Genomic DNA, 19682 nt, shown 5'->3' on the forward strand with positions numbered 1-19682 from the left:
AAATAAAACGAGTTGTTGGTTCGATGAATTTTTTATTTGAAACTCAGCTTTGAGTAAAAATCACTTCAGCTCGCTGCTCTGGATGGACGCCGGCGATTTTATAATCTATAATTCAGGACATTATTTGCTGATGCAGCTAAAGTGAAGGAGACCCCTGGGGCTTATTTTTCAGCCCTGGAGTTGGGCAAAGTTTCTACATACAGTTGAGTCTTCCTTTAATCAGGACAATCTCAAGTTGTGCTAAAGTTATTATTTTAAAATCCTGTTTAAGGTTGCCTGATAATGTAAAATCCAGCAAGGATTATTTAGATCTAATTCAGGTTAAGCTAATAAACATGACTGAGTACAGCATAAATATTGTAAATAAGTTAAATAATTTATTAAATATCCTGATTCACTTTTACTTCGAACTTCAAAAGGACAAATTTTTCCTTTTCCCATTTCTGTTGACTGAAAATCGCCTCGTCACGGCAGTCGCTCTTTAAAGGACACTTCCTCTCTGAGTGTCCAAGGTCAAGTCCTAAACCGCCTGCCGTTTAAGTAAATTCACAAGGACGGCCGTCTCGATGCCAGCGGCCTTTCACTCGTCTTCTTCTCCACCAGGTGGGAGCGAGTGATGCTGAGATCTTCTCCTCCCCTCCATCTGCTCCGGAGAGCCTCCATCACTTCATCAGCCTCTTTATGGTAATGAACAGTGTGTTAGTGAAAGTTGCACTCGGTCGTTTCTTCTTCACTTAAAATCCCCTGAATATCTGGAGGATGTGTTACAGCTGATCTTTACAGAAAGTTCTGAAGCTTTCCATTGTTTCCCATTGAGGTGATTTCAGTCTGAAGGCAGTGTTTCAGTGATTTGGACAGTCATGCTGATGATTGCTCAGATTCTCTATGTTTTATTTCACCTTGTTTTATTTGCTTCTGGACCTAACGAGAGCAGAGCAATCTAACATCAGCATTTCTCCTATAGTAAGAAAAAGAAATAAATAAATAAATAAATAAATAAATATATATATATATATATATATATATATATATATATATATATATATATATATATATATATATATATATATTACAAAAAGCTCAAAATAAATAAAAATAGTTTTTATACATATTATATACATATAAAACTGCTTTCTGTAAATTTCTACAAAAAAATATTTTTTTCTTTATTTGTTTTTTGCTTGTATGTGTTTATTTACTTTTATTATATGTTTATATTATATTTTTTAGTCTATAAATTTATATCATATTTAGTTTCTTATTTCTAAGCTGTAAATAGCAAGAAAGAATAAAAGTAAAAAAAAGAAAATTAATAATAATTCCCTTCATTTGTCTTGTATGGTGGTCAGGTTCTTACTTTTGTATTTCATTATTATGTAAAGTGAAGTAAAGAAACTTTACACTATTATATTCTTTGAAAAATACAATAATTATGAATATTTAGAAAGTGGAGATATATTAGGAAATATTTATTATTAATAAATACCAAAGTTTATAAATAAATGTATTAATCTTCATAATTTTCAAAATTTTTAAGCAAACATTTTAATGTCAGTATAAAATATATTCAGATAAATGTATGTTTTTACTTCGATATAATGCTGCTGGTCTTTACTATAATATAATGCTAATAATTAGCGAGCGCTATTTGTGGTGCGTTAGCGTAGCGTCCTGCACCGTCAGCACTTTACTGCGACTGACCTGGCGTTAATCTCCTCCAAGCCTCTGCTCGGTTCCTCATTCACAGCTCTGATGTCGAGAATCTTTCATCTGTGTACTGTATTCAGTCGGTGTGAGCTAAAGCTGAGTAAACACGCGTGCTAATCCCAGCGCGCTCCACGCTAACGCTGCATGCAGATTTCAGCTCGATCGGCTGAATCGAGTCCTGAGCCAACACAAGCTGTCAGGATTTTTTTTTTGCACAAGCCATCTTGTGCTACTGTCACCTTTCATCAGAAAATAAACAGCTTTCACTTTCCAGAAGCTGAAATGGGAAAATATTGAAATCGGAATGTAGTAGGAGACGTCTGCAGAAATAGAGGGATTTCTCAATGAGGGGAATTTCAGCAGGATTTATTCTGTGCAAAAAAAAAGTTTCCAAAGTTTGCCTAAAACATTACAAATAAGTCTGTTTTTATTTGCATGTTAAATAATTTAAGTTCATTCAGTTACAGAGGCAACAAACTATGACACTGTTTGCACAAAAAACAGTGCTTCTGAAGGAACAGAGAGGAACTGTGAGGAACTGTGAGGAACATGACAAGGTCAAACTCCTCCACATTCAGTAATATGCAGGATGATCATATTTTCTAACACTAAGTGGATTTGATAGTGTAATGAAACCTAATGATCTTTCTCACTCGAGCACAGAATTAGCGCTTGTCTTTACCATCCCGCTTCCAGCCAAGGGCAAATATCCTGTACGAGGTCAGTGCTAATGGCTAACGCTATAATAACAACAGGAACTGAAGCGATTTTTCCCATAAAATTGGACGAGTGAACATACAGTACAGCTCAGTGGGTGAGGAGCTTGAGGGACACGCTGGAGAAAAGCTGGAATGATGAGATTCTGGTACTGCTGCAGGGATTCAAAATCACTCACTCACTCACTCACTCACTCACTCACTCACTCACTCACTCACACACTCACTCACTCACTCACTCACTCACTCACTCACTCACTCACTCACTCACTCACTCACTCACTCACCTCACTCACTCAATCACTCACTCACTCAATCACTCACCACTCACCACTCACTCACTCACCACTCACTCACTCACTCAATCACTCACCACCACTCAATCACTCACTCACTCACTCACTCAATCACTCACTCACTCACTCACTCACTCAATCACTCACTCACTCACTCACTCACTCACTCACTCACTCACTCACTCAATCACTCACTCACTCACTCACTCACTCACTCACTCACTCACTCACTCACTCACTCACTCACTCACTCCACTCACTCACTCCACTCACTCAATCACTCAATCACTCACTCAATCACTCAATCACTCACTCAATCACTCCTCACTCACTCCTCACTCAATCACCACTCAATCACTCACCACCACTCACTCAATCACTCACTCACTCAATCACTCACTCACTCACTCACTCACTCACTCAATCACTCACTCACTCAATCACTCACTCACTCACTCACTCACTCACTCTCACTCACTCACTCAATCACTCACTCACTCCTCACTCAATCACTCACTCACTCACTCACTCACTCAATCACCACTCACTCAATCACTCACTCACTCACTCACTCAATCACTCACTCACCACTCACTCACTCAATCACCACCACTCACTCACCACTCACCACTCACTCACTCACCACTCACTCACTCACCACTCACTCACTCACTCACCACTCACTCACTCACCACTCACTCACCACTCACTCACCACTCACTCACCACTCACTCACCACTCACCAATCACTCAATCACTCACTCAATCACTCAATCACTCACTCAATCACTCACTCACTCACTCACCACTCACTCAATCACTCACTCAATCACCACCACTCACTCAATCACTCACCACCAATCACTCACTCACTCACTCACTCAATCACTCACTCACCACCACTCACTCACTCACTCACTCACTCACCACCACTCACTCACTCACCACTCACTCACTCAATCACTCACCACCACTCACCAATCACTCACTCACTCTCACTCACTCACTCACTCACTCACCACCACTCACTCAATCACTCACCACTCACTCAATCACTCACTCACTCACCACTCACCACTCACTCAATCACCACTCACTCACTCACCAATCACTCACTCACTCACTCACTCACCACCACCACCACTCACCACTCACCACTCAATCACCACCACCACCACCACCACTCACTCAATCACTCACCACTCACTCACTCACCACCACTCAATCACTCACTCACCACCAATCACTCACTCACTCACTCACTCACCACTCACCAATCACCACCACCACCACCAATCACCACCACCACTCACTCACTCACTCACTCACTCCTCAATCACTCACCACTCACTCAATCACTCACTCAATCACTCACCACCACCACCACCAATCACTCACCACTCACCACTCACTCACCACTCAATCACCAATCACCACCACCACTCAATCACCACTCACCACCACCAATCACCACCACCACCAATCACCACCACCAATCACCACCACCAATCACCACTCACCACCACCACCACCACTCACCACTCACTCAATCACTCACTCACTCACCACCACCACTCAATCACCACTCACTCACTCACCACTCACTCACTCACTCACTCACTCACTCAATCAATCAATTGAACAATCAGATTAAAATCTATATATAAAAATATTTAAAATACACAAGTAATAAAAATATTAGATAAATAAACAAACAAACAAATGATACAATAAAGAAAATATAAATAAACAGCATACTGCTACTACTGAAACATTAATGATGTGTAAGAATTGCTTATAAGAGGATAAAGTAAACAAAAGAATCAAGCAAACAAAAAGTAAATAAATAAAGAAGCAAATAAATAAATAAGAGAAAGAGAAAGAAGAAAAAAAAAGGAGAGTGTAAAAATTGCCAGTAAGAAGCAAAAATAAGCAAAAATTAAGCTTTAAGCAAGTTATTAAAGGGCAAACAAACTAATAAATACACTGTTATAATAATAATAATAATAATAATAATAATAATAATAATAATAATAATAATAATAATAATAATGTGCAAAAAGCAACTATAAACCAGGTGTATATTATGTACATGTAAATATACAAGCTTACTAAGTAGAAGAAGAGAAAAAAGAAGAAGAAGAGAAAGAAGAAGAAGAAGAAGAAGAAAAAGAAGATGAAGTGTCAGGATCTTGAACATAAACTACATTTCCCATCAGCCACTGCACCCCACTCAACTTACACACCACATGTTTGTTCTGTGCACCTGATTCCTATTCACAGCTCATCAGCACGTGAAGTGTATAAATCTCCACCTCTCACATCCCTCATTCCTTCATCTTCCATCATCTGTTTCCGGCTGTTCATGTATGTGTTTTTTTACACGTCCACTTTCAGCAAAATGATCTGCATTTACATCCAGGAGGAGAGGAGGAGGAGAGGAGGAGGAGAAGAGGAAGAGGAGGAGGAGGAGGAGGAGGAGAAGAGGAGGAGGAGGAGGAGAGAAGGAGAAGAGGAGGAGAGGAGAGGAAAGGAGGAGAAGAGGAGGAAGAAGTATCAAAGAAATGTGGGTGAAAGTGAGTAAACAAACAAACAAACAAACAAACAAAATCACACATTCTAATACAAAGTATACAGGCCTTCTCTTTTTTTTTTTTTTTTTAAAACGACCACAATTTGTAAAAAATGGTAAAATATGAACACAAAGAAATGTTTCTGATCAGACAAACAAACAAACAAACAAACAAACAACAAATGCAAAATTATTCTTGATGCAGAAAATTCAAAGCTGCACATTGGTACTGTATAAAATGTATTTAAAATTTATCAATTGCTACTAAATTGTTTAAAAATGTAAAACAGTAATATGGTTGTAGAAGTAAATAAATAAATAAATAATAATTATTATTATTAATACAAATGAATAAAAATGAATAATAACACAAATTTTAATACAAATAAATGAAAATAAATTATAATCATCAATGGATAAATTAATACGCTTTTGAATAAACCAGTGTCACGTGACCGCGAGTGTGTGTTTGTGTGCACGATCGTGTGTATGTGCGTATTTTAGCAGGCGTTAGCGGCGGTATATCGGTGGCGTGCGCTCAGGTTCGCGCTCTCATTCATTTCCAGCATGTCGTCTGTGATGTATGGGCCAATTGGGTGAACATGGCGTCTCGGGCAGGACGACCTTGCGGGACGTCACTCAGGGTCGAGCGTTCCCACAAGGCCCAACACCAATTAAGAGCAGTACATCAGCCTGACAGAGCACAAGGTGATTAATCCCTCTGCATTGCGAGTCAGCATTGTGCTGCTGAGGACAAAGCCTGATTGTGTGACCAAAAAAAAAGAAAAGAAAACAACCCGTACGTTCGGTGACACGGAGTCGTAAAAAGTAGCGAGATTTACTTTTTGGAAGTCCTTGGCCGAAGTAAAGAGGTGCACTCTGTGCTTTTTCACCGGGTCGTGAGTTATCGCCTAAAAAACTCACGTTTTTCTCCTGATTGAAAAGGAAACGTTGCTGTACGGAGAATGTAATAAATAATGAGAGCTCATGATGTCATAAAGGATGGTGTGTGTGTGTGTGTGTGTGTGTGTGTGTGTGTGTGTGTGTGCTGTTTATAACCTGTCCTTGTAACACCTACATCATTTTGTTTTTCCTCAAGAGCAATGTAGTACAAATGGTTTTGCACACAATCATATACCGGAGATCGTTTTCTCATATTTAGATGCTGATCTACCAATCACATGTCAACAGGTGAAGAGCTTCAGGTTGGTACATACCAAATATCACACAATAGTGGAAGTTTGACAAAGAATGGTGCAGGAAATAAAAAACAGCATCTGATGATAGAAGCATCTTCTTGATGAGGAGGAAGTCCATTATAGGATGAACAGGAAGAATGAAAGGAAACACATCAGGCTCCTTTCCTGCCAAGAAAAGGAGCCCGAGCTTGGACATCGATTCCATAAATGTGCTAATCTTTAATTTAGGTTCTTTATTCAACGGTCTCCAAGAGGGTCAGACCCACCAAGACGTCCAATAAGCCGTCTAAAACACTTCACTTGTGCTACATTCACAAACGCAGTAACGAGTCACAATTCATTAATAATCGTTCCTACTTTTAGGAGCATGTGCTTCCAATGAATTGAGTGATTTAGAATACGGATCACATGATCGGGACGCTCTTCACTTTCACTGGCAACCTGAGACCTTATCGGTCTGTCTGTCTATCTTTCTATCTATCTATCTGTCTGCCCGTCTGTCTCTCTCTCTATATATAATATATATATATTAATTTACTTACATCCATTATCTATTTGTCTATTTGTCTGTCTGTCTGTCTACTTGTGTCTTTCTATTTGTTTATCTACTTACCTACATTGTCTATCTGAGGTGTCTGTCTATTTATCTATGTACCTCCATTATCCATCCATTTGTCTCTCTTTCTGTTGGGCTGTCTACTCATAGTCTCTCTCTCTCCCCAAACAAAGCTTTAGTCAAATTGTGTTAAATACTCTGGTCAGAACTGGTCATTAGATTTTTAGATTTTTCCACTGGTATTCTGTTGACATTTTATTTGACCTTGAGAAGGCCACTAAAACACTACACAAGGTTGCCAGGTCCTCCCCCACCCCCCAAGCCTGTTGAGAAGGTCATCACACCTCTGTCCTGTTGGTTAAATAAGTGAGAACCAAAAGGAGTGTTTGTAATCTCCATATTTATCCTCGTTGATGTAACTGCTGAGTACCCGCTTTTATTTTACCCAGAAATAACCTTGATTTGGGATCGCTGGAAAACGCTTTGGCATCCACTTCACAGCTCTGAAATGATCCTTGAAAGTGCCAAGCGATTCCGAGAATTTATTCCAGCTCTCCTGAATGGACCACCTGCCGGAGAATGGCCGGTTTGTTTTCCATCTTTCTCTCCATTCGGGTTTCTGTGGCACCAAGATGAGCAGGAAAGAGCGAGTCGTCTCCTCATCAGGGCAAAGACATCTGATCCAAAAAAACAACAAAAAACAGTCCAATGAACATCATGACTGAATAAAACTGAACGTGATGGTGATTGTGACTCACATGTACCATTTTGTCTCAATAACTTTTGGATGAAGTGATCACCTTCTGGTCAGGGGTTTGAATGCTGAAAATAGCAGAGATATTTATAGAGCAGAAGGTGGAAAGGACAGTCATCCTGCATAGACCAAATAACCATCTGTGTGTGTGTGTGTGTGTGTGTGTGTGTGTGTGTGTGTGTGTGTGTGTGTGTGATCTCCTCAAAGCGTGTTCAGCTGTTCCATTGTTACATGAGCAGCTGTTTGAAAAGGTTTTAAAGGTCTCAGTTTTAGCACTCGCAAAATTATCACATACATTTTATTTTTATTCTCGCACTGGTCAGGGAAACAGGAGGAACATTTGATTAAGAAGGAAAGTTACCTCAATTTAATTGTAGTGTGTTTGTGACTTGGATTTGAATTGCAAACTGGAAATTGTGTTTTGGTTCTAGTTTCTTTTCTTTTCATCTCTTTAATTGTTTTCCTTCCTTCAACTGCCCTTGGTGGCCTGCCTTTTCTTTCTTTCTGTCTTTCTTTCTCTTCCTTCCTTTCTTTCTTCTGCTCTCTCTCTCTCTCTCTCTCTCTCTCTCTCTCTCCTTCCTTGGTGGCCTACCAGTTTATGATCTCCTGATCTCAGCATTGTATCTGGAACAGTAAGGCTGCTGATTACATTCTGTTCTGCAGCTCAAATGAGGATGTTCACAAAACACCCCAGGACACATGAGGTTTTCTCTTCTATCCTCCACTCCTCTGGGAAGATGTTCTACTAGATTTTGTTGAGATTAGTGAGATTCGTTTGGCACATGGGTGTTAGTAAAGTCAGGTACTGATGAAGGTGAGGTGGTGATGTAAGTGTTGGTACTGAGCTCAGAGCTCTATAGCAGGAGATCTTTCATTCCAATACATTCCATATCTGCTTCAGGCTGACTTCATGAGCAGGCGCAGTGTCATGCTGGAACAGGTTTATGTCTCCTAGTTCAACATGTGATGCCACTAGTGTGTACCTTCAATTTTGTGCTAACGGTTTGGTGAAGAACCACATATGGCTGGAAAAGTCAGCTGTCCCAAAACTTTTGCCATATAGTAAGTTCAGATCTTTTAGACTTTTAGAGGTCAGCAATGATCCTCATTCTGCCTGGTTTAGTTATGGACTGAATCATTGCTTCATTTGTGAGTCACTTTGAGGAATAATGGCTGAAAAATCAATAATGTAAAAGGAAAAAAAATCAATAAAGAGGATTTTAATGGAATTCGTACAGAAGGTAGAAAATACAATCACATTTGAGCTGGAATACGATTAGCATTATTACTACTGACTCATCAGTAGTGTTGTCAGGATCCCGTGCTCATTTACCCGGGTGGGGTTTTTAGGTGAGCGAAGTTCCTCAGTATTCAGTTATAACTGCGCATTTCGGTAATGGGTTTGGCCTGGAAGTTTCGAGGACAATACATTTTTTTTATTTGGCCAAAAACAACAACACATTGTTAAAGGTGCAGGAAAAGAGGAACAAAGAAATAAAGAACAAAATAAAATAATAAAATTGGATAAAACAATTAAAATGGAATTTACAATAAAATAAAATCTGCAATACAATTTACCATCCAATGTTCCACGAGCAGAATTTAGATGCTTTGTGTGCAATTTGTAATAAAAACACACTTTTCACGAATTAAAACACAACTCAATGTTTTCCACTCATTTGCTCTGTCTGTCTATTTAAAAACAAGGTGCTTGGAGATGTTCCTTCATGTTCCTTCTTCCTCTGATTATTTAACACCAAGTCACTCATGTTTTTTTTATAAATAATAATAAAAAGTCTGAGCCAAAGCACAAATACACTCTTTTTGTTTTTGCTTTAATTCATTACAGTCTGAGTGAATATATTTGGATCATTATTCGAGTACTGGGAGTTTTTTCTTTAGTTTCTTGATCCAAACATGAAAAGGAACTTTGAGTGTTTAATGGTCGCCTGATCAGGAAAAGAGGAAAAAGAGAATCCAAGTTTCCTCAATCAGAATGACCTCTAAAGTTTCTCAATACTGAGCCGTCCCCAGCTCTCGGCTCCTTCTCCAGCTCCTTCTCCATCCCCAGCTCTCGGCTCCTTCTCTGTCTCCAGCTCTCGGCTCCTTCTCTGTCTCCAGCTCTCGGCTCCTTCTCTGTTTCCAGCTCTCGGCTCCTTCTCCAGCTCCTTCTTCGTCCCCAGCTCTCGGCTCCTTCTCCAGCTCCTTCTTCGTCCCCAGCTCTCGGCTCCTTCTCTGTCCCCAGCTCTTGGCTCCTTCTCTGTCCCCAGCTCGGCTCCTTCTCTGTCCCCAGCTCTCGGCTCCTTCTCTGTCCCCAGCTCTCGGCTCCTTCTCTGTCCCCAGCTCTCGGCTCCTTCTCTGTCTCCAGCTCTCGGCTCCATCTTCGTCCCAGCTCCAGGTTTATTTCAAATTCTTAGCTTCATCATCATTGCCAGTGTCATCTCCAATTCTCAGCTCCGTCTCCAGTTCTATTTCCAACTCTCAGCTCAGTCTCCATCTTCAGCTTCATCTTCAGTTCCATTTTTCAGGTTTATCTGCAGCTTCAGCATTTTTTTCATTCACATCTCTAATTCAGATTTTTCCGGTGAACTCAAGGACAAAAGGGAATAAAACTCCAGCAGAAACATCATCAGACGGATTATTTTTGATCTCAGTCTATCATACTGGATAGCATTCATTATATTTTTATCCTTGAGGTTTTTGTAACCTCCTCACCACCACCTCCACCACCATCATCTCCGCCCCTTTGTGCCTCCCACTAGTCACCTGAGCAGAAGACAGATGTGATTAAACATGTTCTCTCCAGGCTGAAATCCCAAAGTCATCATATCCACACAGCCATAGATCTCTTTCCATATACACACACACACACACACACACACACACACACACACACACACACACACACACACACACACACACACACACACACACACACACACACACTCTCTCTCTCTCTCTCTCTCTCTCTCTCTCTTTATTCCTTACTGCAGAAAAAACTAAGATTTTTACAACCTTGCAAAGACGTTTGTGCGCATTGTGAGATTTCTTTCATCCTATCGTATACATCAAATTTAATAACTATATATATATAAATATAAAATAAAGTAGTAATAATAATAATAATAATAATAAAGTGCCATTTGATTTTGGAGTCTAGTTGTTTACCCTGGATGTTGTCATAGCAGCTCTATAGCAGACCACTTTTCCATTTTTCACCCATGTATGTTTATGAATGGATGGATGGACAGATTTGTGGATAGATAGATGAATGGATGGTTACATATGTGAATAGATTTAGGTGAAAGGATTGGCAGATATCTGGATGGATGGATGGATGGATGGATGGATGGATGGATGGATATGGAGAGACGGCTGGATAGAGAGATGGATGGATGAAGAGACGGATGGACGGAGATATAGGTGGATTGAGAGGCGGATGGCCGGAAATATGGATGGAAAGATGGATGGACGAGATACGGATGGATGGAGAGGTGGATGGATGGATTGAGCAGTGGAAGGATGGATGGAGACGGATGGAGAGGCGGATGGATAAATGGATGGATGGATGGATGGATGGATGTATAAACATGTGTATGGACTGATGGATAGATTGACAGACAGAGACAGATGGATTGACAGACAGACATCTGAGAAATTTGCCTCTTTTAAACAATAAATGAACAAATTAATAAAATGTTGTTAATAATCTTGTAAAAGGTGTTAAAGCCGCTCCAGTCTCCTCACAGATGAAGTGACTGTTTCAGAGCAGAGAATCGCTGATGTGTGCTGCAGAAGGCCGTGAATGTGTTGACTCTCGATACGCTAACTCGCTAAGTTTCTCCGAGTGCTAACCTTGCAGGATCGAAGCTGCTCGGGTCGCCCATCTGTCGTACTCCAGCGCACCCGACTGGCTACTGCAGCCGTTTACTTTCCAGATAGTAAGCATTTTTTTTTTCTTGTCTTTGGTGAGAACAGAATGGCTTTTTAAGATGAGGAGACATCCGCAGAGCCCAGGTGGTGTGAAAAACAGCTACACCTGAAAAATAAAATGCAAACTCATAGTCAGGAAAAAAAATTATATCATTAAGCAGTAATATCTGCAGCAAATTCAGCAAAGTGTGAATTATATCTGTGATCATTTAAATATCAATTTGGCAGGAAAGTGCTGAAATCATGGCGATCTTCTGTCCTTCAAGCAACCGATATTGTTATTATGAATTCTGTAGTGGTGGACGTTCTCCTACATATGTTTTGGTGTGCATCCTCGAACATATATAACGGGGAGTGCTTTTAAATACACTTTGATTTCACCATTATTAGTAATCCACAAATAAAACAGATCAATAGAAATGTTAAAGAAGTTATATAGCCATCGTGTCTCGTTTTATTAATGTGGTGTTTGGAATTAGGAACTGGAATGGACGATCTCTTTTGACTTTCAGTTTTGATGTTTTTGTAACTAGCAATTACCAAAAGACATCATTAGTGATGTGCAGAGTCCTGAGACCATTCATCAAGATGACATCAGTGTTAATGTGTGCAGTGGACAGCACGTGGTGCTGAAGATCCTTGTGAACAAAGGCGTAAAACTCTGGGATTTCTACAGAAAGCACTTAGAAGACACTCATCTGCAGTAAGACATTTGTATGGTGTAAAAGACTGGTCCTGCAGCAATCATTCATGTGAACCTTCAGAGTGTGGAACGCCTGATCCTGGATAATCGATGTATAACCTGTTGTGAAATTGAGTAATTAAGGAAGTGCACTGATGGCCAAGTGAAGCAGGCTGAAGCAGGCTGTGTTAGGATGAGATTTGGCAGGTGCCCTCAGGTTTGTCCTTCCAAAGTTCTAGTTTTGTTTGTTGTATAGTGTTTTGTTTCTTTTTGACTATAGTACCTGTCAATTTTTTTTTTTTTTTCTTTTCTTTTGTTTTCATGCAACAAACTCAGTAAAACGTAATAAGACACAGGAATTGGACAGTGAATGAGTGGAAGAAAGTGCTGTGGAGTCCAAATGGGACATTAGTCTCTACCAGAAGAACTTGTGTGATGGAGATGGAGAACAGGAGAGAATATGTGATCAGACTTCCTCATCCCCACACTCACACATGAAGGTGGAAGTTTAATAGTTTGGGAAATATATATATATATATATATATATATATATATATATATATATATATATATATATATATATATATATATATATATACTTTATACTTTTTTTTTTTTTTTTGGAGCTGAGAAGGTTGGAGATTTATTCCAGAAAGTGAAAGAGAACCTTCTTCCATACTTCAACACCATGCAAGACGATGAGCCGAAGCACATGTCCTGCTTGGAAATGTGAAAAGACTAGACGTTTCGGAAACTTGACAGCCACATTATTTGCTTTTTACTGTTCTATATGTAATTTGATCAAAAAAAGCTTAAGTGGTAATTTAAAGCTAATCTTACAAGATGCAGAACCTGAGTCTTGAAAGTAATTTGCCGTATCAGTGTTGATGTGTATATTCATTTATTTATTTTGATTTTTCTTTTTTTTTACTTCTCCCCTTTTTAGAATGCTCATGCATCATATGCAAATACAGCGAATAAATCAATTTCTGTTTTTTATTTATTATTCAGAGAGAATTGTGATGTTCGCACGATCTGAAGCGCGAGTTTATTTATACATAAAGAAATGGAAATCCTGTCATCAGACTTTCAAAACACCAATTATCAGCCTGTTGTGCCTTAATTGTAAGGAGATTAGGGATGAACACATCACAGGAAAGAAAGAAAGAGAGAGAGAGAGAGAGAGAGAGAGAGAGAGAGAGAGCGAATATCACAGACTAAACGTAGCTTTTTTTTTTTTTTTCCCCTTACAATTACTTCTGTTCGGTCGCAGTATTGCTGAATAGCTGGCAGCTGAATGGAGCCAGATGACTGGACGGGGTCCGATATGAACATTTTGTCACCACCGATCATGGCACACTAGGTCAGATGGAAGGAAAGAAAGTGGTGGCTGTGTTCCTAATCTACTAATCTAGTCTGCTTGGGATAATAGGTCAGAGGATGGACGCTGGTGGGACTCGTGTAGGAGCCAGAAATTTCATCCATATCCCACCATATGGTCCAGAGCAGGAAGTCTGATCTGGCATCAGAGAGAGAGAGAGAAAGAGAGAGAGATCTTTCCTTAACATGTCACTATATAATGTTATTTCCTTGTGACTTAACAGTATAGTCTTATAAGCATGAAGTAAACATCAAACAATTTGTATCAGACATCTTTGGATGCACTGGCATTACATTTTCTCTTCATTTAAACTAGGAGACACAAACCTGGAAGATCTCCCCCTATTGAACACCTTTGGGATGAATGTGAACGCCGACTGTGAACTAATGACTGCACCCCAGGCCTCCTCACCTTACCTACATCATGATCTCCACAAATCTCCATAAAATCTAGTGCAACATCTTCCCGGAAGAGTGGAGCTTACCACCCTTTTAATAGAGATTAAAAATGTGTAATTCATAATATTTGTGAAAAAATCCTAAAACTAGATTCAGCAATTTAATACTATTTAGGCACAACAAATATCCTTTTATTTTATATCACTCTTATTATGGACTTCTTCCATAATTGTTCATAAAAAAACATCTACTCAACATATCTACATTTATGGACTCAATTGCTGATAAAAGATTTTACAAAATTCCTGTATAGAAGTAAATACAAAATGATTTACGATATATGAGCACCTGCTGACCAATCAGAATTGAGAACCCAGCAGCACCACGGTGCAAATGTAAATAAAACATGTTTATGGCAACAGAGAAAAGAGTTCATGGTGAGAGTCATTTCTCAGCCTCCTTGTTTTGTCTGGACGCTGCAGCACCTGTACCACCGTGATTACCATGGAATTATTCTCCACCTACACACACACACACACACACACACACACACACACATACACGTGCACACCTCTACCCCCGGATCTGCAGCTGTGCATTATGATGATGCTGCGGATTCACAAGACGCATGACTTCCTTTGTCATTTATTTAACTGAAAAAAAATAAGAAAAAAGAATCCCGTGGCTCGACTCGCGATTCAGTGACGGTGTGGTTGCTAAGATCTGATGCTGACGCATCTTATCTTTAATACTAAATACAGAATTTATAATTGTGATCAGAAGTCTTTTTTCAGAAATTTTTTCATTATCTGATTAAACAAGTCATGTATTTACCACCCGCTCAGGAGTGGATCTACTGCCACCCTAAGAAAAAGCATTGCCACCCCATCTGCCACCCCACCACTGGTATCCCAATGTATAAAATGTAAATGTTATCAGTTTCCTCCACCGGCAACAGTCAGCAGCGGTGCTTTAATGTGACGACAAAAAAAGAAATAAAATACCAGTAAATAATGGCAAGAAATCTCTTTAAGTTAGCCCGAACAAACGACTCTTATGAACTGCTTCATTTTAATGAATCAATCTCATTAAATGACTCTTTTAATGAGTTGTGTGTATAAATATAATGTGATATGATAAAATTATTGTTTTTTATAAGGAAGTATTGGATTAGAAAGGATTTTCTGGAGGATGTTGCTTTGGGTTCGACCCAGAAAGGACATAATCCACTCTGGAGATTTGGCTTCAAGACTCCGCCAAGAGACTGTCACTCTGCCCAATTCAACACAAAGTCAAATCTGTGTGTGTTTAATGAGAAACATGTACAATGATGTGTGTGTAATGAATCTCACAGCACGAGCTTTTAATTACCAACAACAGACCCGAACAGGGTTTAAGCGAGAAGATGGAAATGGGCTTCTATGTGTTCCAATTTGCTAATAAAGTGATAGAACCTTCAGGGGACTGATTTTACAGGAAAACAATCAGTGACTGAGTTACTGTTTTCAATCTGATGCTGATTATTAGAACTTGGTGTACTTTATCATTCATTTATAGTTACATTGTTCATTTTCCTACCCTGTATGCGAAAGAAATTTATGGAAACTTGATCGTAGGATTGGTATATCAATCTTTTTTAATGTCACATTTCACATTGAGTCTATATTTGCTCTTATAATAAGCTCCACTCTGTGACAAGATGTTCCACTAGATTTCATCTGATAATTCAGCATTAAGCCAAACAAAATTATGTATTTTTGTTGATGTCATGACCTTCCGGCCATTAAAAAAATAAAATAAAATAAATCAATCAATCAATCAATAAATGAATCAATAAAAATACTAACAAAACAAAACAAAAATAAATAGATAAAAAAAAAATTATAATAATATATACTTTTTTTTACATAAGAACTCTATAGACAAAATATATTTATGGGAAAAAAAAGGATACCTGAGTATAATTTGTAATTTTTTTTTTTTTTTTTTTTAATTTCATTCCACATTTTGTCTCTATTTGCCCTTATAACAACCTCCACTCTTTTTAAAGAAGGTGTACAAAAGCGCTAGTAAAACCTGATACTCATGTAGGTGAGTTGAAGAGGTCTGTGGTGCAGTCAGCACACACCAGTTATTCATGTTCAAAAGGAGTGGAGATTGATAGCAGGAGATCTTCCACTCCAGCCCATGTCATGCTGGGCCTCCTCGTTCAAGGGAAAATTTAAAGCCATCTTATACAAATGTGTGCTGCCAATCTCGGAGAAGCAGAATGTATAGTTTGAGGATGGTGTTTTCTTTTCTCATGCACATCCATTTTTGCAGTTTTTTTTTTTTTAAATCAATCTTGATGGAGGCTTCACTCTACAGTGTATTATTAAAAATCTGAGCTTTAATGCTAAAATTGTTACACAAATCCGCCACTTCTAAAGAGTCACTGAAGACTTCCTGTAAATTCCTGAAGGACCCTTAACAAACAAGCGATCCGAGGCTATTCTTGATTAGGTGATATTTAACATTAAACTCTCTGATTTTAAGAAGGCCATTAGGCTCATTGAAAGCACTGCAGGTTCTCGCTCATGATTCATGGCCCAGAAAATTCGCTTCCAGCCCACGAGAAACACGGTGACAGTAATTATCTGACACCGTTGCTTTCACCACGCATGGTGTCGAGTGTGCATCTGTAGGTTTGAAGTGTTTATGTCTGATTCCGTTTGCCACGTAAAGGACAGGAAGCATGTGTTCACATCCTGCTGAGGGAGGCTGAGGTTAACTTCAAGTTGGAAAGGACCAGAGCCACCCAATCTGTCGCTTTGGCTTTAACACCCTGAGGTTTTTTTTCTTCAATAACAGCACTACAGAACAGAAACAGGAAGTGCTACTATAGAAAAGCTGCTAATACCATGTCCTGTGGTAGATGGATGATAGATGGACTGATCTTACTGAGAAATTATTATTGAACCAAAACACTGTTTAAAACTGCAAGTATAACACCTGTAGCTCCTAGTTTGGATAGATAGATGGATAGATAGATGGATAGATAGATGGATAGAGAGATGGATGGTAGGTCAGGTTTCTGGACAGAATGTTTATTGATCTCAAACAGGAATGTGTTCTTCAAAGAAACCACTACATACTGTTTTGTTCTGTCCATCCATCCATCCATCCATCCATCCATCCATCCATCCATCCATGATATTATACACCAATACACATAACAATTATACACCGCTGGTCATCTCAGATGAATCATCTCCAGGTCAGGATCTTATCTCAACACTCTATCTCTTGATCTCACCTTCAGCCACTGTTTGAAACCTCGGAGTAACAATGAACAAACAACTGTCCTTTTCCTCACATGATGCTAATGTCACACACTCTTGTCGGTTTCTTCTCTACAACATCACGAGGATTTGGCCATTTTCATCCACTCAGGCTGCTTAGGTGCTTCTTCAGTCTCTTGTAATTTCGACACTGGACTACTGCAACTCTGCTGGCAGGTCCACCTCTGAGCACAATTCGTCCTCTGCAAATGATCCAAAACGAAGTTGAGTGATTTGTGTTCAAGTTCTCCCACATCACCCTACTGCTGCCTACAAAGCCAAAAATTGACCTACACCCTCTGACCTTAAAGCTCTGATTGCTTTTCGCTCTGCACCACGCTTTCTCAGCTCTTCTAGCACTGCTCGAGTGGTCCCACCATCTCTCGGGGATCTCGGGGTAAGAGGTAGGGCCACATCAAGACTCTCTTCTGTTCTGGCACAGAGGTGGTGGAATTAACTTACGGGTGAAGACCTACTGTACCTTTTTCTGAAATACTTTAACTTGCGCTTATTTTTGTTTGTTTTTTTCTTTATATAATAAAAAAAGTGCAATAATTTCTCCCAACAGAGTTTTGAGATTTTTTTTATCCTCAACTAATTTTTCTAAAACATGAGATGTTTTTTAATCCTTAACTGATCTACATCAGAGTTAGCATTAGCACCATCATGCCCCACACAGTCTTGTACACATCGAGTGTGATCTATTGAGCAGTTTTAATTCGCCCTCATTTAAGTCAAGCTGACTCGAGTCTCAAAAACCATCTCACTCCACAGGCCCAGGGTTCTTAACCCCACCTACAACAAACGACATTCCCCGCGAGAGCAAGAATCAATCTAATTGAGGCGAAAGAACTTATCCTGAAGCCAGAGAGCTTTCTCAGACATGGCCCAGGCTCTGGCGTTAAGGCGAGCGTTTCTTTTACTTCTCTCCCAAAAGCCCAACATCATGTCAGTGAACTGGAGTGTGTGCATCACAGAGGTAACAAGCTGGAGTGTCAGAGTAAAAGCGTGAGTAAAACCGCAGTGTCAAATTATTCTGCTCAAAACACAGTCTGGGTGGAGAACAACCACAAGTTTTTCAAACTCAAACTCTTGTAAAGACAGAATCAGGGTCCGTCTCGGACATATTAGATTGACCAGATGATCCTGCATATCATGTTGGATTTTTTCTTTAATGGATTTTGTTTGTTTGTTTGTCAGTTGTAACAGAATTGCTTTCATCATTACACTGACATTTATTTCAGGATACCATGATTATTCATTCTCAAAACATTAATTTATCATTTGGATTTTTTGGAGGTCAATAAAAAAAATGAGTCTATGCTGAAGATATGTTCAATTAGTGCTTGTGAGTATTATTTTAAGGGCGTGGCATTTTTTTCCTTTGATTATCATAAATGGGGCGTGGTTTATGTTTCTGTTATTCCCATTGAAGGATCGTTCACAACAATCCGTTTTTCGTTTCTCATCCGTTCATTAATACTCCTCATCTCACCTACTTCAATACCGGACTTCACTAACACTCTTGTGGCTGATGAACACAAGTCCACAAGCTCACTGGTGGAACATCTCCACAGAAGAGTGAAGGGATTTTTAATGGAAAATTGTAAATGTGGAATTCGATTCCCAAAAAGCACGTACTGAACATATGACCAGGTGTTTGCAAACTTTATAGAATATCAGCATACACCCTTATTCACATTACATTTTTGTTGACTGCCATCAGGAATATCGGTAGAAAAAAGAAGAGGAAAAAAAATATTTGGTCCATTCTGTTTATACGTTCCATTAAATCTCCCATCGATCCACTGATCTCTCCATCCATTTATTTCAATATCTTTCTAACTATTTACCAAATCTTCCAGCTATCAATCTAATCATCTAAAACCAACCATCCATCCAGACCTCCATCTATTAAAATTCCTCCCGACTATTTTTTTTTCCTCATTTATTCCAATTTATTCCATGTGCTGCATCTACCTAATCTTCTAAACCATGCATCCATCTAGAGCCTCATCTCTTAATACTCCATTCAACTATTCAATATTCCATACATCCATTGTTTTAAATGAAGTAGAGGACAGTAAGGAAGTAAATGTAATTTGTTACTATAATTAAGTAGCTTTTTCGCTTATTTGTACTTTCCATTTATTTTAAAACCTGATGCT

The 19682-nt window shown here is 39.1% G+C and overlaps 1 protein-coding gene across 3 annotated transcripts; it reads left to right on the forward strand.

The window, feature by feature from the left end:
* The first annotated feature begins 5086 nt into the window (after positions 1-5086).
* On the forward strand, positions 5087-18408 carry LOC124379399 (putative F-box protein At1g47300). 3 transcript variants are annotated; one of them, XM_046839731.1, is made up of 2 exons: positions 5087-5295; positions 18289-18408. In XM_046839731.1, exons 1-2 carry the CDS (start codon positions 5121-5123, stop codon positions 18354-18356), a joined length of 243 nt encoding a protein of 80 aa, XP_046695687.1. In that variant the 5' UTR covers positions 5087-5120; the 3' UTR covers positions 18357-18408. The 3 variants fall into 3 exon arrangements, with proteins under 3 accessions (XP_046695687.1, XP_046695685.1, XP_046695686.1); XM_046839729.1 differs by lacking the exon at positions 18289-18408 and adding an exon at positions 7496-7772; XM_046839730.1 differs by lacking the exon at positions 18289-18408 and adding an exon at positions 5799-6267.
* The last annotated feature ends 1274 nt before the right edge of the window (positions 18409-19682 follow it).

This window comes from Silurus meridionalis, chromosome 25 (assembly GCF_014805685.1).
Source record: "Silurus meridionalis isolate SWU-2019-XX chromosome 25, ASM1480568v1, whole genome shotgun sequence".
NCBI classification, from domain to species: Eukaryota; Metazoa; Chordata; class Actinopteri; order Siluriformes; family Siluridae; genus Silurus; species Silurus meridionalis.

Bases quoted from the DNA above. Each gene is read 5' to 3' on its own strand.
- LOC124379399 (XM_046839729.1), top strand. From the start codon at position 5,121: ATGATCTGCATTTACATCCAGGAGGAGAGGAGGAGGAGAGGAGGAGGA. The intron at 5,296-7,495 runs GTGAGTAAACAA...TATTTTACCCAG, and splicing joins TCAAAGAAATGTGGGTGAAA to AAATAACCTTGATTTGGGAT.